Genomic DNA, 22,438 nt, shown 5'->3' with positions numbered 1-22,438 from the left:
CCTCCTCTGTCTCATCCATCATGGAGCAAAACTGGTTTTCGAACACCCAGAGCTGTAGAACACTACACGATTAAAAATTATGGTTCTTCAAGAGTTCCTTAGTAAAGAAAATGCTTCGGTTTAGAAGTTTGAACACTCAAAGAACCCTTTGCATGATTTATTGAGCTCCTCTTTAGAACCTGTATAACAAGCAGGTTTGCTATATGCTGTGCACTAACTTTAAAATAGTTAATGAACAAACACAGATGGTGTTTCTTTTGAAGGTATGTTATTTTTATTTAGAGGGTTGGCATAGAAAGGTATTCTCCTAAAATTAAGTAACTGAATTAACATAACATGGACAGAACACAGATAATTTGTTTATGTATTTTGTACATGCAATCTGTTATAACCCAAACCTCGAATGACCTAAGGTCTATACATTTTGTCTTTGCTACTGGACATTGTGTGAAAGGTGATGAAAAAAGAAAAAGAATCTTCAAAAAGATTCTTCACTCGCACACAAATCAGTTACAGGCATGTTTGTTTTTTTTTTTCAAAAACTGTCCATTTAAAGGTACTTTAAGGAAATAAGCAGGTCTTCTGTGGCATAACTAAATGATTGCACCTTTATTCTTAAAGAAGCTTCTTTTCCAGCTTCTGTCGATGCTTACTAGTGTTATTCTGTCTGGATGAGCAAAAGGAAATGTTGTGAATTGGGATATAAGGTGAATTTTGATGGGAAACTGATAAAAGTATGGCTTTTGTCACAACTTGTGTGTCCCATAATACTTTACATACACATTATCGCTTGAAAACACTTGATAACATGCAAAAATGTGTGTGTAAGTTCACAGAAGTGAGTACATGTAAGTTACTTGTTTGCAAAGAATTTGGGCTGAATCTCAGATGGGCCTCTGTCCCCTAGGTAAGTGCACTATGCAGATTGTAAAACGACGGCTTCTACACCCTAACAGTGGATCAGAAAGCCATTTCAACCAAAACTCTATTCTATTAAAAAAGATGGTTCTTCAAGGGCTCTTTGGTAAAGAACATAGTTCTACATAGAACCATGAACACTCAAAGAACCCTTTGGATTGTTAGAGCGTCCTTTAATTTGACAGAGTATGTGTTGTAGATCGCGCTACAGCACCAGAAAGTGTTCTGCTATTGTTCCAGACCCATTCTTGTACAATATACTACACTACCACGCTAGGTAGCGTGTCAAAAACACCAACAGAAGGCCATTCATTAGTGTAGTGGGATTTTGGAAGCAACCTATCTTTCTACCGCACTGTTGGGAAGCAGAAGCCACGGTTTAAAGAACTGTGTTGTAGAGGAGAAGAGCCGGTTAGCATTAGCATGTCAACAGGTGGAGCCTTACGGATAGAGAATCTCCTTCAGGTTACTCGGCAACGCCCACTGAAGTAGTTCTTTCTGAGCGCGGCGTCTGATTGGTGGACGGCGAGCCGACGTCAGCGCTCTCAAAGGAGTGGAAGCAGAAAGTTGTTTTTTTTCGCGTTGTAAAGCGTCGCTCTCGCGCGTGGAAGGAGAACGACGTTAACCGACGTGTGAAAAACTAGAAGAAGGAAAAATGAGCGCCGAACCGGAGAAAAGAGATTAGCTGGGATTTTTTTGGGGAGGGGCGCCCAGCGTTGTTGTTGTCGGGGAAGTTGGACCTTTTCTGAGCTTTTGGACACTTAAAAATCCTTCGAGAAGCAGCAGCAGCAGCGCTCCTTCTTCTTCTCCAGCCGAGACGAGAAATGTGGGAGCAGGAGGAGTTCGAGAAACACTGGAGGAACGAGTTCCCCGACGGCGAGGTGCCCAAGATGAACCTCAGCTCGGTGGAGGACGTCGAGAAGGAGCTGGAGAGGTGCAAGGCGAAGCTAAAGACGCTCCAGCAGGCCCTGTCGGAGGAGAAGTTCAAGGTGATCTACCTGCAGACCACCATTGCGCAGAAGAAGAAAAGTTACGACACGGAGAGGTGGGGGAGTAAAGAAGAGGACGAGGCTCCGACTCCGGCGGCTGCGGTGGTGAGTGAGGTGGACGGAAACAAGCCCGCCGGGGTGGCTGGTAAGGTCGAGCGGTTGGACAGCAAAGTGCACACACGGGTAAAACTCCCGGGTCTTGGAAGTATTGGAAGTAAAGGCAGCGAGGAGCTGAGCAGCTCGCTCGCCGCTCGCTTAGACGTGGCCAGAGGCAGTAAGACGGGAAAACCTATTCTGGTTCCTCCTCGGAAAAAGCCCGTCCTGCTGAAGGAGAGCTCGAGCGCCCCGGTTCTGGAGCAGCAGCCCGTCCGCGACCTCGTGCCGCAGCAGCAGAAGGTGGAGGAGCGCGACAGCGACCACGAGTACGAGGACGTGGAGCTCAATGAGAACTTCGTCCGGAGGAACCTGCTCAACCCCAAGGCGAAGGCGCAGCTCCGCTGGAGCAGGGATCTGGACTCTGGAGATGAGGGAAGGCTCTCGCCCTCCGTGCCGTCCCGCTGCTCCTTCGGCTCGGGCCGCAGCACCCCGGACAGACGGAGTGACGGTTACATCAGCTCCGACCACGACGACTCCTCTTCTGCGGGTAGGAAAACAAAAACCTTTACCTTTAACTCACAGCCTCACAACCCGTGTTTGACCCCGATCTATTCTTCCTCTGGTCTGCTTGGGGCCGTCAGGCGTCACGCGACACGCGCTGTTTCCTTTTATGCACTCAGGTGACTTAAATACTGAACAATATACAATAATAATAAATATGAGATGAATAAACTCAAGGTAACTTTACGACGTCTGAGAACTCCCTCGGTTTCTCTCGTAATCTGGTTGGTGTGATCACCTGGCATGACATCTGCTATTGACACATTCATTCAGGGTGTTCAGTTCTTAGACACTGAACATGAAGAGATTTAGCCGTGTATAGATGTGAGATGTCTTCTCATACTACAGTTAAGAAATAACAGTAAATATTGCTTTATTGAATAAATCCCTTTGACTGATCTCCTGTTTTTCAATGGTCAGGACCACACCAGATTAAGTTTTACTGGGTGGTGGATCATTCTCAGCACTGCTGAGTCACATGGTGGTGGTGTGTCAGTGTGTGTTGTGCTGGTCCAAGCGGATCAGACACAGCAATGCTGCTTAATAAGTATACATGGAAATTAGGGAGTCTTTCTGAAGAAAAGAAAAAAATAATACCACTTGTGCGCTGGTGCTGACGGACTATTTCAACCCTCTCACTAATTATTTTATACTAATAATGAAAGTATTGAAACTTTCATTATTATGAAATGAAACACGCTGCTGCATGTTAAATAGCCATTGCTGAATTTCTGACTGCCCGAAAGTGATGTCAGCGCAGATGTAGACACAGTTCTTCTCTCCACTTTTGGACTCAAATTCCTCTGGCTTTGTTTCTGAATACACAGTGGAATGTCAACATTTCATCCTTATTGAAGCATGAATATAGTTACGGAAATGAGTTGTACTACAGAGCACTGTTCTAAGTTTGTGGCTATAATGACCAACTAATAAGAAAACGCACAGATTTGAAGGTTTTGCGTCATTCAAACAAACGCTGGGAGTTTGGAAAGCTTTGCCACTATGGTGTGTAATTTGAGAGGTTTTATTAGGCTGAGCTCTCTAGGGTTTTTCATGATCGCTGTCTAGGCTTTTCGGTCCATAGACGAAAGGCCTTTTATCTGTTGAATAGACATTGCACGTAGCTACCTGCTATAAAGATTTACCTGATAGCGTTAGACTGTTTTCTTTCCCTGCTTCGGAGGGTCTTTTTATATAATGTCGCTGTCCAAAAAAAGGCATTTTTTTCTGATGTAAGCACTCCAGCTGTTCTTTATGGTGTGTAAAATATGAATATGAATTGATTGAAATGCTCCAAAATAGCTTGGAATAAAATCTCTTTATGTTAACTTCCAAATTCCATTGTAAAGTTGCCATTTTGGCATTTTTATTCACCTTGTCGTTGCCACACACAAGACTTACTTTTTTCCTGTAAGTGGATGAGGATTGTGGTAAAACAGTGCATTCAGACCATAATTTGGTTCCATTCAAAGTGTTGGTCTCACCATTTGATATTCTGAACAAAATTTGTGCATAGAAAACTGACTGAGTTGCTCTTAATCAGGACACTGGAACCGAGTGGGAGGAGTGGTGTTTTGTCTTTTGTGCTGATGGCTCACAAACTTTTGTGTGCAAATGCATTACAACATTAACAGAATGCACCTCCACAGTGCATTGTCACATCTCCTTCATACACATTATTACACCTCTAGGCGTGAAGAAGTGTTTCCTTTCTGCCAAATCATAACAGCACGTCAAACTGAAAAGGTTTCTTTATTTATGCTAGCCATTCCATACATGAACACTATTGGCTTTCCTGAATGGAGATAATGAGAGAAATGTTAGTTTTTGCATAATGTTATGGAAGCTTGTATCTTCAGGTGGTTCTGTTAGTGAGGAGTCTGTGCAGGTTCAAAGCAGGCAAACCTAGATGTGCAACAAGGAAAACGAATACATGTTGCCATTCTAAAGCCTCTTATCAAGATGTAACGTCAGCATTCCTTAGCATAGCAGCAGCACTGCCCATAAGGGATAGTCTTAGGATTGTATTCAGTAATGCAAGCAGGAAGCATAGGATTGCTGTTTGAAATGGTTTCTTCACATTGACATAACTCACCACTGATTATGTGAGTCAGCTGTTGTGTTATCTCTCCAGCGGATATGAGGCATTCCTTTATAAGTGAAAACACATAAACTAATTGCAGTACATGTTTTTCTTGAAACATATCCCTGTAATTTTAGTGTTGAGCTTGATGGCACTGCAGACACCTACACTCCAGTTTTTTGCACTTAAAACTGGTATAGCGCACAAGGTCAGGAAGTGGTGTTAGTGACAGCAAAAAGGCCCAACAACAGCAATCACACCACCACACTACCGCCACTGTCTAATTAGCTAAATGATGTAAGCTTGTGTGTCCTAGAATAACATTAGTGCGTATTCTGGGGCTGCTGTTGTATTTTTTTGGGTGCCTGTTTGTTGTTGCTTTAACCATGTTAACCCTATTTGTAGTATTTAGAAGCAAGGAAATGTATGTTTAAAAACAGACCTCTCATATTCAGCGTTAAACAGTGAGTTGTAACATTTTGACAGTTTTGGTTGAGGAATAAGTGCTATAACATGCTATTCTGCGAATAATTCTATTGAAAATGGGATCAAAATGAAAACTAGGCCTGTTTGCCTTGAGCAGACCCTTAATAAAACCGTCTTAAAATAGTTACTTGCGACATAGAGTTTAAAATCATTGCAGGAAGCTGTGCACCTGAACTTCCAGATAAAGAAATGTAATGCATGGTTAAGTATGTGCTGCAGTGCTGATACATAATAAGAGTGCATTTGCTGATGACACTGGACTCTCAGCATGGGTAACTGACTGATGTTAACCTGTAGTATTTGAACGGGGATGAGGTTTGAATGAGGTTCGTTTGTCACAGATTTCCAGTGTTTGTAAATGGGGGTGGCGGGGAAGGGCAAGGGCAGTTAGAGACCGTGCCCTTTTGCATGAACACAAGTAATCAGCACATCTATCTTAATATAAATGGACACAGTGATTGGCCAAGTTACAGACACAGATTTAACACTGTTGTTCACTCTTGCGCAAAAGACAGCACAGAAAGAGGAAGAAGGAAGGGACAGTGAGACTAGCCGCCAGTTAGTGGAACAAATGCAGCACACTGTGAGGCATTCATGGGTTCTTAATCTATATTCAGCACAAGGCCTATATTTTGAGTTTGGTTTTGCACACTCAACCAGGGCCGACTTGTCTTTTACCCCTGTTCTAAGCTTGACCAGTAGAAACCCTGGGATCTGATCTGAGATCACATTTTGTGTTTATCATTGTCTGGTAATTTGTGCATGGTGAAAAAATGCAGACAGCGCACAGATGTTTCCTGAATATGAAGTGTGTAGCCATCACAGCACCATGTGTGTTTTGCATAGATGGCACTAATCCTTTTGGCCTGTCCTCAAAGTAAGCATTTGGCGTATGTTGCTTTTGCCATGTGAGCTACACTATTGACAGGCAAATAAGACCTAATCTGATGTGCTTATTGCTTCTTTTAATATGGGATAATCATGGATTGAGCTCGATTGGGTGCGAATATGTGAGAACGGAACATCTGGAGCCTGTGTCTATCTGTGCATGCCTTTAATTCTGAAAAGCAGTGGATGTTTGTCTTGTTGACATATGGTGACTAAGGATAAAAAGGCATTTCCTGAAGCCATGACATGCCCAAAACCAACAGGGTCCAGCAATAAGTCTGCTCAAGTGCAATGACCAGCTGAGATCAAGTTTGAGATTGCTCACTGGCTCGCTTTTAATTATTCTAAATCTTGTCCTTCTGTCAGTCTTTAAACTTGACTTCACTGGCATTTTCTCTCATTACACTCTGGATGCATAAGTCCAGTGCTTAGCATAGTACTACACTGTGGTGTGTGTGTGTGTGTGTGTGTGTGTGTGTGTGTGTGTGTGTGTGTGTGTGTCTGTATGTATGTATGTGTGAAGCTTTACTTGCCTATATGATCAAGAAGAAAAATCATTTTGGGAAAAGTTTAATTATCTAGCCCTGGTTACATCTCTGAGTATTGGTGAACTTTATGCACTATTCACTAAATTGCCAGTTATGTTCAAAGGAATGTTGCCTGACCTCCTGTTTTTCCTGTAGCTCAATAGCTTTTCAGCACGAGTTGGGTTCCTGCAGGTTAATCATTCATAAGACACTCATGTTGAAGCTCAATTGAAAACCGTTTTTAATTCTGCATGTCTACATTTGGAAAAAGATTTTCTGTTTGCTCTGTCAATATTGAATCTGGGTCTGTTATGGTGAAATAGCTTTTAGCTTGCTTTGCAAGGCTTTGATTTGAGCTGAGGCCTTGATTCTATTGAGAGTTAAAATTAGCCAGAGACATGTTATCTTTGTCGGGCAGTCCCCACTGACCCAGTTGTGGATCATATTGTTAAAGCTTCCTACAACCTCTAAAGGGTGTTGCTTAAAATGTAAGTTGGTTCAACGGTTTCCTGTTCAGTGAGTACTTAAAATTGTATAAAGATCATCTGCCCACAGTGTGGATGTGAAGTCAGTTATCCTAATGTTATTAAGCTGCTAGGTGGCTGCTGAGTCAGAATTCAAGTCAGATTCATATTGAGAGTCTGTAGTCTTCCATATAGAAACCACACTTGACCATCTGCTGTCACTAGCTGCTATTTCTGGGTGAAAAAGTCACTGGGAGGTCCACCAAAATGGTAGTCTTCCCCCCCCCCTTTTTTTTCCCCTTTGTTATCTTTTCTTTGCCATCAGAAATGTCTCTCATACACCTTCTCCAGTTTCACCTTGCTATGTTTGCTACAAAAGTGTAGTCCTGGCAGCCCAAAAAGAGTCTCTTGACAGCACAAAATAGGAAATGGAAGTGGGCAAGAAGTTCTGGGCATGACTTGCCTGGGCTGCAGATAGCAAAATTAGTCGCACTCTACCCAGTCCCACAGTGGGACTATAGCAGAGTAGATGGTATTAGAGCTGATATCTTTCATAGTCTAAAGACCCTAATGCACTAAAAAGACTGTCGTTGTCAGTTGCCGTCAGGCCATCGATAGCTGTCTGTGTGTCTTGCACCACTGGCTATTACTAAACAAATATTGTTTTTATGTTTACATTAAGATTTGAAATGCACTTTTCATTATATAGGCTAGTACATTATTAAGCATTGTTTTAAGTTTTAATTTAACCTATAAACATAGTGCTTTTGAATTGGCAGTCTGGCATGGTACATTCAGCTTTGTTCAGCCATATGATTGGCTCTAGTAGGCTTCTCGTGCTGTTTTGGTTGGTTGAATGTGTTGAATCAAGTATGCTGTGAGAGAGAGCTGAGAATCAGCACACGGGAGAAACGAAAGAGAGCAAAGCGCACAAATGACGCTCTTGAGGACACCTACAGGCACAATCTCATTTTTCAACTGGCATTGTAAGCAGCAAAACCTTTGTCACTGCTGACAGGCATTTTAGACATTTTTGTTATTTGAGTGTCTGAATTTAAAAAAACAAACAAAAAACACTATTTTAAAATCGTATTGCCAACACAAAACTATTTAACAATAATATGAATAACTATGGACGCACTAGAGTTTTAAAGGTGTTGTAACAAAAAATGGAGATAAAATAATGCATAGATGTTTAGTCTTTGTCTTTTCTTTGGCCATCTAATTATAATCGCACACCAGCTGCACTATTTATATCACTGTTTAACGTACAAACATCTCTTTTAAGCAGCCGCCTTTTTACCCACCCAGCACCCAGCCAGGGGTATACTTTCACTTTCGCGCCCGTGTTCTGTGCTTTGAATGGTGCAGTTTCATAGTTTTATAGACTGTCAGCTTCTGCCATAGAGAGTCATTCCCCTTAACGCTGGTGCATTATGTAGGAAATTTACGTTTTTCTGTCACATCTGAGGTGTTACTAAATAAAACAAATATGCAAAATTTGCTGTAGTCTTTATTTGTGTTTGTGTGAAAATTTTCCCAAGAGACGCGAAAAGACGATGAGTTGACGGAAGACGATTGTACCAGTTTTTTCTCATCAGGGTTGTGTGTCTGTGTCCTAAATACAGTGACAGGTTTTTTAAAAAAAAATAATATACATACGAATATCTGATGCATACCTTTATTGGTTGGTTAATAATAATCACTGATATCAAAGCTCCTGTGGGTTTATTGATAACTGAAATTCCAACGGCAAAGCATTGATATTTAGGGGCTTGTTTTATTTAATAACAGTTCAGTAAGTGTTCACTTTTATAAACACTGCTGAGGTGACAACAACCACCTGCTCACTTCTATTACAGTAAAACCAGCTGAACAGGCTAATTTTGACAATATTATAGGGGTATGACTGTTTTAGCCTATATGGAAAAATTGAATTGTGGATAGAATAAAAAAAAAAATAGAAAAGTGGATAGAGATTTAATACTGTATTGCTGATACACCCCTCGGTTTCTTACAAGGGTCTCTCGTTTGTCATCTTTTGTGGAAACTACTGTGAATTTAACATTATAAATGTCAAATATCTAATTGAATCTTGACCTCAGAATTGAAGAGCCTAATGATTTTTTTGATCCAAGGGGTCTCTCTTGAGTCAGACTCTGTGATAAGAGCTCTGTTAACAAAGCATGTGAAATCTTTCTTATCTAAAGCACTATTTGGACAGGATTAGTTTTACATGGGGAGGTGATATCATGTCAATTTTACTGGTGTTTTTCAGTTATTTTAGTCCCATCCTAATGTGCCATGTCAGTCATTTTTTACCCACTGTGCACTCCCGCTTCAGTAAAGATTCCGGCGCCTTTTCTATAAAACGAGCTGTACAAATGCATTAATCCTGTTCAAATCGAAGTGAAAACACTGTCATATCCTGTGAAAAAGGTGTTTAAGTATAAAGGCACCTGAAAAAACATTATTTTATTTTTGTGGCTAAAATAAGGCCGATATGTAACACTATTATCCTACCTCAAGTGTGCAGAACATAAAAATTATAGAAAAAAAGTTGCAGTAAAGTTGGCTGTGAATTCCCAAGCTTAACTGGTAAGAGTAAGCAAATTAAAAGTTTTTCCACGTTTTCTACTCTTCTTCGGGGTGAAGGCAGTGCATGAATCGAGTACCGACTCCCATCTCGGTCATTTATGCTCGATTTTTTTTTTTTTTTTTTTTTTTTTTTAAATATACATCACATGTGAATCGGTCAGAAACATTGCTGACGTCTTGTGGTAAACTGGCATTACCCTTCTCCCCATGGAAAGCTAATCCTGTCCAAATAAGGCGCAAGTCATTTCTTGTGAACTGCCAGGAAATGAAACCAAACAGTCCATTAAGATTTATATCATCTTAAAAACATGCAACAGTTTGTTTGAGAATATTATTGATACAGAGCTATGGTAGCAGAGTTTTGATGTTGAATTTTCTGCTGCATTCTCAGATCAACACCTTATATCTGAAAAGTGCAGATTACATCAGTCAGAAAGAGAGTGAGTGACTAGCTGGAAGGAGGTGTAGAGAGCACTTCTTTGCCTGACTTCCTCTGGCATGCGGCGCCGTAGAGGGCAAATTACTGCATTAACCACAACAATACACGTTACCTCTCTGTTGCATCGGGTTAGCAGTGGCACGCCTCCAGCTTAGCAGTTTTTCAGGGTGCACTTCTAGCTTTTTAGCACTAGCATTTTATGTAGTACTGCCGTGAAGACTGATGCTTATACAGTACTGTGTGTGTGTTGTGCTGTAAATGTAGTATGTATTTATGTATGTATGTATGTATGTATGTATTTTAGGTTCTGAGTGGTCAGTATGTTTGGAGAAACAACATTTAAGAGTTAGTTGTTTTTTTTTTTTGTAATAGAAAACACACACACAAACGTTTTATGCATGCCTATCCACACTTTCTGTTTTTTTCTTCTGTCTTGTCCTAGTCAGAAAAAAGTGGGCTTGTCCAGACTCATTCCTGCAACTCCTGTCTGAGAAGAGAAGAGACGAGAGAGAGAGAGAGGGAGGGAGAGTTAGAGAGAGGGAGGGAGAGAGAGAGGGAGGTGTTTGACCATTTCTCCAGTATCTACCAAATATTTAGATTACTCACGTATCTTTGCTTAAATTGATATTGCTTAAAATATCAAATGTTTGCTTAAAAAAATATTCATCTGAAAGAGGCATAGATTTAGGTAGTATTTCAAACTGATATTTGTTGATATATTTATTGTGCTCCACAAGAGCAGAATGTTTAGGCAGTACTTGACCACTGGTGCATTTCATTCATTTTACCGAATTTGTAACCTTTTAAGTGTTATTATTCTCTGTAATGCTAATTTCATTTTTTTTTTTATATTTGTACATCTGTATCGGTATTGACAGATTTGTTCATGGAAAATATCAGATATTGAGTACTGGCCCAAAGTTCCCATATTGGTGCATTCCTTTAAATGTGTGCCAGTCAGGCTCTGTAACCAGTCAGAGAATTTTAGATATAAACTATGCACTGTCAATATGCCTGTTGTCAGCTGATCATTACTGAGAATCATGAAACACGGGACGTGATAGTAAGCTGTCCATTGTGCCAATGGATGGTACGTGAGGTTTCCCTTGGCGTTGAAAGAGGTGTGAGGGCTGTGTCTCAGATGTGGAAAAGATGTCATTTCGAATCATGGGGTGTTTTGGCCTTTCAAAACTAGACACCCTCATCAAAGGTGGCCATCTACAGGGTGATCAAACCTGAGCTTGTGTCCCATGCCCAAATGGCACAGCCCATGGGACTATGCAAGGCAGGGGACGTCCTCTTCCCTGAGTCAAGCCTAGAGCTGACTGCATACCTTGTTCACCTTCCTCCTGGAGGGTGGTAACCTGGGTTCTGAAATGAGGAATGGGGTTGGGGGGATTAGTGAGTGGGTCATGTTAATGCTCTTTGAGCCCAGCACGGATCCTTCCGCTTGATCCATATCCACTGGCTGCTTCTTTTGTCCGCTTCAGAGACTAATCTAATTGTCTGTCGCAAAGCCTGTCCATGGATGCCAAGGTCTTTCAGAAGCCTGATGATGGAAGAAGCCACAAAACCTCTGCATCCCACCTCAACCGGATAGACATTCAAATTCCATCCTCATTGTTTAGTGTCTGCTGCCAGTTCCGTGTAGCGCAGTTTCTTGTGCTCATAGGCCTCTTCTGTTGAATTCTCCCATGGGACTGTTAGCTCTGTGATATAAACAGACTTCAGTGAAGGGGACCAGAGTACCAAGTCTGGCCTAAGCGTGGTGGCTGCAATCTCAGGTGGAAAGATTAGTTGCTGGCCAATATCGACTAGCATCTTCTGTGGTTAGTTGTCCAGCTTCTAGTTTGGTAGGGGGATGGTTGGGCTTTTTCTGTCCCTCTCGGGTGAAGGTTGGGGCCGTGATGGACTTGGTTGCTCTCAGGGGCAAGGAGTTGGTGGTACTCCTCTTGCTCTCAAGAGCTGCTGCCGGACTCTTGAGGACCTGGTTGTGCCTCCAGGTGTAGCGGCCTTGTATGATGCTGGTCTTACAGCTGGTCAAGATGTGTTTGAGAGACGCTGGAGTTGGAGGTTTTTTGGAGATGGGATCACATCATAAGTGGCTCTGATGATGAAGCTGATGTTGCTTGCCTCCATTTCCCAGAGCTCCCTCAACCTGAACTTTCTCCTCTCCAGGCCTTCCCACCTCATCCATTGTCCCTGCTTGACTAGAGAGACAGCATTTGCACTTCTTTCTGCCTCTTCCTGACAGTGCACCTCCTTGACCACTATTTTCCTCCTCTCTGATGTTGAGGCTTACTTGCTGTAAGGCCAAAGCTTCCTCTTCCCAGTTGGACGTGCCCCTCGATGTCACTGTGCCTGAGGGCTGACGTAGCATACTGCAGTGTGTCAGATGGTGTCCATTTCTGTCCAGTTTAAAGGGGTGGAGCAGCATTGCTGATGGTCTGGTCTCTGGAGTCCTTCAAAGTCATCTGGAGGCTTACTTTAGAGCACTTGTACTCTTTGGTGAGGCTTGTGATGGGCAGTTCAAGGATCCCTTTGCCATAGAGGCTGATGTTAGTCATTTAGCGTGGGATGCAGAGCCATTTCTTCATGTAAGAAGTCATAATTCGCTCCATCTTCTCCACAGTAGTCATTACCTGAGGGAGAAATCCAAATTGCAGGTACCAGAGCTTGAGTTTCCCTCGCAGTAGAGTCTTGTTGATGTTTTCCAGACTTTTGATGATTTCCTGCCTTACTTGCTATACTTGGTCTTTTGTCCCTGAGGCTTGTGTTGTGCCATCTGCCCAGGCTTTTGACAGGTTGTTCAGACGCTGTTGGTATTGAGTCATCACCAGTGCAGGACTTCACATCTTTAAGCTGTCCCTTGACTATTGAGATGCTTTGTGACTTGTTCGGCTTGATTTTCATCTGGGCCCACTTGATGTTCTCCTGCAGTTTTCCAAGTAGCCGCGTGGTGCATGCTGCAGTAGTGGTCAGAGTGGTTGTCATCCATGTATGCTTGGATAGGTGGAAGGCGGATCCCGTTCTTGGTTTGCTCACCCCCCGCCACCCATCTTAAGGCCCTGATGATGACCTACATGGCCATTATGAAGGCCAGGGGTGAGATTGTACAGCCTGTCATGATGCCTACTTCTACGTGCTGCCATGATATGTAAAGTCGGCTGTTATGAAGCACAGTTGCAGGTCTTCGAAGTATGCTTCGTATGCTTCGAAGAAGTTGAAGGATTCCCAGAGGAAGTTATGGGGACCTGATCCAAAGGCATTGGCCAGGTCAAGGAAGATGACATGGATGTCTCCTTTTGTCTTTCTTCGCTGCTTGAATCTGGTGCCAAATCATACTGGTATACTCCAAGCAACCAGAAAACCCAGGAATGCCAGCCTTCTGTATGGCTGTATCAACGTAATTGTTCTTCTCCAAGTAGGTGGACAATCTCTGTGCTATCACGCTGAAAAAGATTTTCTCCTCAACGTTGAGAAGTCAGATGGGCCAGAATTGACTTAGGTCTGTCTCATCCTTCTCCTTGGGAATTGGGACACCTCCAGCCCTTTGCCATGCCTTAGGTATTATTCCCTTCTGCCACATTATTCTCATGAGCCCTCAAAGATAGCGTAGAACATCTGGGGCGTTCTTGTAGAGCTTATATGGTACTCCATTTGGCCCAGGGGCTGATGCTGATCTTGCGCGCTGTATTGTATTCTCTACTTCCTTCCATTTTGGAGGGCCAGTCTCCAGGTTGAATTCAGGTTAATAAGGAGGTAAAATTTAATGTAATTTTTTTTATTTGACTTATCTAATTAAATCTTGACAGCCATAACGCCAACTGAAATCAAGATTTAGCACATCTGCAGTAACTCCTCTCTATGGCTGATTGCGTTGAGCATGAACTAAACTTCATAGATTTTACTGTTTGGTATTTTGTTCTCTAAATCTGGAGAAGTATTATTGTCTGCCCACAGACCCTCGTAGTGGGTTTAAAGCAGTAGACTTGTGAGTGGGTGTAGTGTGGGCTGCTCTGTTTCTCATCTTCTGCTTGAATTTCTTTTGGAGTTTGTCACTGGACACTACCAAACATCCACAACTATTCCATTGCAGTGGTGTGTGTGTGTGTGTGTGTGTGTGTGTGTGTGTGTGTGTGTGAGTGAGTGACAGAGAGCATGTTAGATCATGTAAAGTTTTTGTCCCCAGTTTAGGCACAATACTTTGATGTTGCCATTACAGAGTTGTTTTATGTTAACAAGTACAAATTGCTTATAAGAACTACAATTTCATCTAAAAGCAACTTTTTTTTTAGTGGATAGATTATATATTAAAATCTTATACTTCATAAGTACTGCTACTCTATGCTAAAAGATTGTATAATTATGATTGGACTAGTTTTGTTAGACTTTTTTGTTGTTGTTGTTGTCGTTTATAGAGAACCTTGTATTGTAAACATTAACCAAGCATAACCAAACATTCACAGAAAGGAAAGATACTATTTCTATACTACGTATGTAGTTTTGATTAAAACAATCAGAATTATAAAAACAAGTCTATGACTGTAGATGTATACTACCCAGCCCTAAAACATTGTCATACTGGAGCTCTGCTTTGTGCTAGAGTGGAAGCAGAGCTGTGGAACATGCTGAAAAGGCCTGGAAGGCCTTCATAAATCTCTTCATAAGGAGGGTTTCTTTTAGAAAACTGCTTAGGCCCTGAGGTGGGTGACTTCTGTTTATTTCTGGTGATAAATAAAACAATTAGTTTGCTGTATATCCTTTATTTATTTTTTTTCCCCCATACAAAAGCCCTATGGGAAGATAAAATTGGTTTGGAAGACTGTGGAGCCTGTAGTTTTGAATAGGTTTTAATTCTAATAAGTTAGTATTTAGATTATAGTATGAATTGCTCAATCTGTGCCAGGTCACCCCTCAATTTTAACAACTTGTTTCAGCACTTGTTTAAAAAAATAAGATAAAGTAGATGGGTTTTTAAGTTGTGGCGTGCCTACGGAAGCACTTGCATATGCTAATTAGAGCAGAGCTTGGAGTTTTCAGGCCTTTAACTATTTGCTCTGAACTTTGCTAACCGTTAATGGACCTCCAAACGGTGGCTAAATTCGCTGGGAAACGGGTTGCCATGGTGATCAGGCTGTAATAGGTGTGTTGCCATGGCGATCAGTACATTAAGACACTTGTGGAGCCACATATGAGCTGAATGGTCGTCAGGTTGTTAAAGTGTGAACAGCATGTGTGTTTGTGTACGTGTGGGTGGGTGTTTTGAAATGCACACACTGCAGCCTAAGACGCGGACCATCTTTACACTTTATAGTTCATGCACTTGCAAAAGTGGTCTGCATGCAGCCTTCAGGATAATGAGACTGACTGACTGACTTAGACTTGCACCTTGAATGAAAACTTCAGTTTCCTGTGTTCTTTCTTATGAGAGTGTACACTTGCCCTGCTGCTTCTTTTTGTTTTTACTGAAGGGGTGATGACATACATCTTTTTGTTTTCCCTTTTGACATTTGTGTGGATTTATGGACCAAATACAATCAAAACTTCTAACGTCTTTATCTCGTAGAATGAAATACTCTGTGTAGGCTGCATGAAATAGGGATTGATACCTTTTCAAACGGTGTTTACATAGTACTTCAGTATTTCAAATTGGTATGGAAAGTTAAGGATCTATTAGCATGGCCGTCATTAGATACAAGCAAGGAAATGGCCTAAATGAGGGGGTTGGGGCAGTTGGGGAGGAAGTACCTCTTTAAAGCACTGTGTTAATGTTACTGCACTTAACTATCTGTGCATGGATTAGTGCGGCATGTATTCGATCAGGGGTTGGATTCTGTATGCCAAGCTTACCCCTGTGCCCATTGCTGACTAGTTTTGGTTTAGTAGGACGCTTTCTCTTAAGCCTTGATTTGACCCTGAAATGTTGCCTTCCCTTGTTTCGATGGTGCGTATTCGGACGTGTTCTGCTTTATTTCTGCTTTTGACATTTTTTTTTTCGATGTTGCAATGCCAAGCCAGTCTATCCAAAATGTTTCACAAAAAGATTTGTTGTGTGTTGTGCCTTCTGCAGCCAACCTGTACTAATGTCCAAGCTTTTAGTCTGTTGTGACACGTTATCACATCTTTATTCTCACTACTCAGCCAATGAATTGCTACAAGATCATTTAAGTGAATGCAGCTATTAACATTTAACAGCTCATTTGCAGGTTGTAAGAGTTGTGCATTTTGCTTCAGTGATCAGATAAATGTGCCTCTTCAAAATGACATCCTGCTGTGTTTTATCTGTTCTTTTGAACTTATGAAACCATCTGCTGGTTTCAGGGCTATTTTTGAATTGCGTAAGGTATGTGGAAATGAAATGCACACACCTGTTTTTATAGACATCTGTGGCTTGTGTGCAGTGACCACCATCTTCAAAGCCACAGTGTGATTTATTGTTTTTTTTAGTGATTTAATTTACATCTAATTTGCATATAAATATTTGCTCTTGAAGATGATTGCTTTTAGATCATTTGAAAACACAGCATCTCATTAAGTTATTTACAATTGGTCTTTCATGTAATATCTTGCAATATGTCATTCCTTCAGCTTTATAGCATATCAACTGGCCCTCTGTTGGCCATCACATTCAAATTAAATCACTTTTTATTACTATTTATTAGCCATTAGATTAATATGAAGTGTTATCTGATGTTGCCTGAATTTACAATCCAGCCTCTTTCTGAGGACTTGAAATAGCTGCTATTGGACTATAACAGCAGCTTTGGTGATTTTAGGTGCGAATGAAATGTGTGTGTCTGTGTGTCTGTTTGTGATTAGTGAGGTTAGCGCCTCTAGTGCAGCTGGCTTCCCCTTCCTCTCTAAACCACAGAGCAGGCTTTAAAACTTCACCATTCACATACATGATATTTGCCTTGATTTCATCAGCTGGGCTTTCAAAAAGCTGTCATTGTGCTTTTCCTTTTTTTCAGTTTCTAGACGTGTCTGTACCCAAAGATTGAGAGTGATTTAAATGTTCAGTCACTTTCATTCATACCCACTTGAGTCACGGAAGGTGACAAAAGGTCACAGAATTTGCCTGAATAAGAAAAAGGTCCATGACTAAAGTTCTTGGAACTGTATAATAAAGGAGTGGCCTTGCATTCATATGCAGGCCTTGTTTTTTTCCATAGGGCAGTTTAACTCTATAAAACCATGATTGGTCCCTTCACACTTTTAAAGGCTAAAGGAATGTTTGACCTAAAAATCTTACTGGTGCCAATAACGTTTCTCAACATAACCCCTATCTACAGCAACTGAAGCATATGATCCGTTATCACAGATAATAGTGTTCATGTACTTTGAAAAGAAACAAATTGGAAGGTGTTTCAGTACCTGCCTGAGTGTTTTGAGGACAGATGCAGCAGATAGAGATTAAGTTGAGTGAATCTGGAGCATACCTCAAACAATATACTAATAACTCATGTTAACTTGCCAACGTTCATTGAAGTGGTTGAGTGTTTTTGTTGAAATACCATTTTAAAGGATTCTGCCCGATTGGAAGAATGGATTATCTTAGGCCTGTGCCTTGTCATTGTTGAGTTACTGTAGTAATAGTCCACAGTGATGGTAAAAACCATCGTTTGTTTATTGATTTATTTTAGACACACCATAGCAAGACCCTAGTATTCCCACAGATGAACCTGACTGACCTTTTAAATATATTGGGTGATGTCCTACGTTAATTCTACATTTATTGTGCCCGTCTTTGGAGACTGGAGATTGTTCTGTAAGAATGGCTGTCGAGATGTGCTGGTTGAATGCGGACTGTGCTGCAGGCAGATATTACGCCTGTACAAAAAGCCACTTAGGGTATGATGTGTATATAAATAGATGTAATTAGAGAAATAGATATTGTTTCGTTTTTTTTTTTTTTGTTTTTTTTTTAACAGATGATATTTTCACACATCATCATCAGTTTTTACTTTTCTACATAATTTGAGCATGGCAGCTGTCCTGCACATTTATGTCATGATGAATGGACCATTACAATTGCTACAAAATTGCTTGGAATACAATTTCTTTCCATTAACTTACATTCAAAGTACAGAATGCTTTTGCCGTCTCCTGCAAAGGTGCTATTTTGGAGATGACATGATTTTCTTTGGAAAGTGATAAAAGGAAAAAATGGACCCATCAAAAAAAATGGTTTAACTGTTTATCGTGGCCATTTTCTATAGAAATAAGAGGACAATTTCTTGCGCAAGCCTAGATTGTCAGCAGTTCTTTCTAAAGGTCAAGTGATTTTATACTGCCTAAGAATGCAGTAGGCTGCGAAAGAAGAAGGACCCCACATGCGCGCACACACATGTCCAGAAAAAACACCTGCTTGAAATCAGGTAAAGTTTGCTCACCTGCCATGGAAACCTCGGAAATTAACAGGATATGCAAGCCAGGGTTAGTGGTTTTGTGGGAGACTGGTTATTTTATGGTGTCACCTAGGACCTCCCCCCCCCCCCTCTTTTTTTTTTTTTTTTTTTTTTCCTTACTCTGTCTCTTTTGCACACATGCACATGCACACTCCCTCTCTCACAGGAAGAGGTACTCGCATGAAGTAAACCACTTATGGCCTATTTCAGGTCACAGAGGTCAAGCATAAATATCACTGCATACAATAAAGTGTATTTGTGCTAGCTGAAGATCTTTAATGTGTAACTGAGTGAGAGACTATGTGTCAAGTGCTGGTTTCTGTTCATGAACTTTCACATGTCTGCATGCAGCGAGTGATAGTTTTGCAAATCTTGCAAAAGCTGTTGTCTAAACACTCTCGATGCTGTACACGTCCTGTTAGCCTGTAAGCGATCAGACTCCCATGCTTTGAGTCCTGACTGGTAGGGATCTGATTAAAGCCTGTTTTAAGTATGACAGTATTTAAGATCTGGAGGATATACACTATATTGCCAAAAGTATTCACTCGTCTGCCTTCACATGCATATGAAATTGAGTGACATCCCATTCTTAATCCATAGGGTTTAATATGATGTTGGCCCACTGTTTGCAGCTATAACAGCTTCAACTCTTCTGGGAAGGCTTTCCACAAAGCTTAGGAGTGTGTTTATGGGAATTTTTGACCATTCTTCCAGAAGCGCATTTGTGAGGTCAGACACTGTTGGACGAGAAGGCCTGGCTCGCAGTCTCCGCTCTAATTCATCCCAAAGGTGTTCTATCGGGTTGAGGTCAGGACTCTGTGCAGGCCAGTCAAGTTCTTCCACACCAGACTCACTCATCCGTGTCTTTATAGACCTTGCTTTGTGCACTGGTGCGCAGTCATGTTGGAACAGGAAGGGGCCGTCCCGAAACTGTTCCCACAAAGTTGGGAGCATGAAATTGTCAAATCTCTTGGTCTGCTGAAGCATTAAGAGTTTCTTTCACTGGAACTAAGGGGCCAAGCCCAAGTCCTGAAAAACAACTCCACACCATAATCCCCCCTCCACCAAACCTTACACTTAGCACAATGCAGTCAGGCAAGTACCCGTTCTCCTGGCAACTACCAAACCCCCAGACCTCATCTATCGGGTTGCCAGATGGAGAAGTGCGATTAGTCACTCCAGAGAACACATCTCCAATGCTCTAGAATCCAGTGGCGGCACTTTACACCACTGCATTCAACGCTTTGCACTGCGCTTGGTGATGTAAGGGTTGGATGCAGCTGTTAGGCCATGGAAACCCATTCCATGAAGGTCTCTACGCTGTTCTTGAGCTAATCTGTAGTGATTGACTCTGCAGAAAGTTGGCAACCTCTGCACACTATGTGCCTCAGCATCCACTGACCCTGCTGTCATTTTACATGGCCTATCACTTTGTGGCTGAGTTGCTGTCATTCCCAATCGCTTCTACTTTTTTTATAATAACACTGACAGTTGACTGTGGAATATTTAGTAGTGAGGAAATTTCACTTCTGCATTTGTTGCACAGGTGGCATCCTATCATGGTACCACACTGGAATTCACTGAGCTCATGAGAGCAACCCATTCTTTCACAATTGTTTGTAGAAGCACTGTGCATGCCTAGGTGCTTTAAACACCTGTGGCCATGGAAGTGATTGGTGAATTCAAGTGAATTCAATGGTGACCTGAATACTTTTGGCACTATAGTGTATTTTAGGTGCATTTAATATTGTGAATCTTCACCTAAGTTGTTGGACCTTATTTATTACTGTAATACAAGCATTTTTTAGTTAATAGATATAAAGGAAAATGATGGGAGCTGATGAAAGAGGTGCTTTATTAAGAGCATATAGTACTATAAAAGTGATGGACTACTCTTCATTTATTTAACTTCCAGTCAAAAAGTTATTTACCACTCAGGAGCTGTTTCAGAGGGGGTTGGATTAGAAAAAATGCACTTGCATGGGGAACAGGAAAGTCAAAGGAAAATAATCGAGTGAAATAAAAAAAAAAATTCAAAACTGCAGTTAAAAAAAATGGCTGTGGATTTGGTAGACTGACAAAATGCTCACCATCAGATAAACAGAAAAGCTATAATCTTTGCATGCGTCAGATTAGAAAAACTCAGCAAGTGTTTGTTCTTTCCTCCACTGTGAAAAGACAACTCAACACTATGAGGCTGAAAGGTATATAGCTGTCATGAAGCCTTTACAGAGGAACATGAAATAGACTATTTTTGAAAAAAGACTAATAGACTATTTCCATTTTAACTGGAAAGTAAATAAATGAAAGGTAGTCTTATGGTGATTTTTGGGCATTACTGTGTTTTTGTGTTTTCGCCCCTCCCCACACGGTAAGCCCTTTAAATTCTACAGTAGTAAAGTTGATATTATAGGTTTTTTGGTTGGGCATCAGTTATTTTAAAGGTTCTGGCTAGAATGAGGGTCAAAACTACAGAAGGAGATTTTTGCTTAGGCCTTTGTTCAGTGACTTTGTCTTCATTCTTCCACAATGTATCTTTTAATCAGCCTCCTGTCATTCTGGTGAAAGGTGAAGCTGGCACAATCACACGCCTGCTTTATCTTACTCACTGTGACGTCTCGTCTTGTGTTCATTCATGGGTGATTCCAGTCTCACTTCCATATACCCACATGCGCACACACAGGCTGTAGTTATGGGTGTGGTTTGTAATGTGTTAAATGGGTTATATAATTGAAAAAAATTATTTCTCTTGCTTTTTTTTGGAAACACTGTTTCAAAACCTACCATTCACTCCCCTGTCCATATATTAAAACTAAGCTGCAAACGCAGTCCATTTAAAATCCACTGTTTTTGCAAGATTTCAGCCTACAGCAGTCTTGGCCCACCTGTTATTGTTGAAGCTATGAGCAGTGTTTTTTGAATGAGGTAATGAGGTTCAGTGCAGGCCAGCCAATTAGAGCAGATATGTTTACATATACATAAAGGTGCTGTAATAAAAAGCCTGTTTAATTGTAAGAGACAAAGAGATGTACAAACTGCAAAAATGTTTTTTGGTGTGTCATAGCTGAACCTTAGGGAACCTTTTTTTTTTTTTTTTTTTTTTTTTTTTTTTTTAAGGTAATTTTCAATGTGACTGGCTTCCGTGCTCCAGCATGGCAGGGAGAGGTGTGTCTTTGTGTGTGTCATAAATGCTTGCGCACGATTTACCACCAGCATTTCCATGTGGTTATGTCTAAAACCACCATAGCATTTCAATTCAGTACTGAAACAAAACTCAGGGAGGGGAACAGTTGGTTCTCCTCTTTTGTAGGTGACTAGCACTGATGGTCTTTGCCTTCCTTTCAGTAATCAGGGTAGATTTTGCAGTGGTTTCCTCACCTTCAGGCTTCAGTGTCCAACTGATGTCATTGTGTAGGAAGTCAGATTAAAAAAAAACTTGTCACCTTTGCAGTATACCAGGGTGGGACCCCTTGGATTAAAGCTGTTCATGCCATGCCCCCTTGTGGACAAACACCCATTATAAAGGGGATGCTAATCAAAGTTGTGGTCGCTTTGGAACTGAGAATAACCTGCTCTTGATTGGTTAGAGAGGACAGGAGGACAGTCTGGGTATTGCAGCTGCTTATAACACCTTTGACTGTGCATTGAAGGAATTTCTGTGAATTTTTCCTTTCTTCATATGCTGCAGTACTTAGCCATGCTGATAGTTTGTGACTCAGTCTCTGTACAGAATCTGTGCCCTTACACACACACACACACACACACACACACACACACACACACACCGTTCTCTCTCTGCTAGTGACGTCCTAAAATGCTGCCACTGACTCATCAGCCTACATTAATGGGCTTGAGGTTGACGTGTGCTGAGAAATCAACAGAACTCTCATTGAGCAGGCAACAATTGTGAGGCCACAACGGCAGTCAAGTTATTACTCAGCATCATTTTTAACACTCACTCATAGCACAAAAGTGCTC

The 22,438-nt window shown here is 41.3% G+C and overlaps 1 protein-coding gene across 1 annotated transcript in view; it reads left to right on the top strand.

Moving 5' to 3' along the window:
- The first annotated feature begins 1,742 nt into the window (after positions 1-1,742).
- The window catches only part of abr (ABR activator of RhoGEF and GTPase), a 193,110-nt gene continuing 172,414 nt past the window's right edge, over positions 1,743-22,438 (top strand). The window contains exon 1 of the mRNA XM_017699035.2: positions 1,743-2,550. Within this exon, the coding sequence (XP_017554524.1) occupies positions 1,743-2,550 (808 nt within the window). The remainder of the gene's footprint in view (positions 2,551-22,438) is intronic.

The sequence above is a fragment of the Pygocentrus nattereri genome, chromosome 23 (genome assembly GCF_015220715.1).
Source record: "Pygocentrus nattereri isolate fPygNat1 chromosome 23, fPygNat1.pri, whole genome shotgun sequence".
In the NCBI taxonomy this organism is placed as follows: Eukaryota; Metazoa; Chordata; class Actinopteri; order Characiformes; family Serrasalmidae; genus Pygocentrus; species Pygocentrus nattereri.
This window is presented reverse-complemented; position numbering and strand designations above follow the sequence as displayed.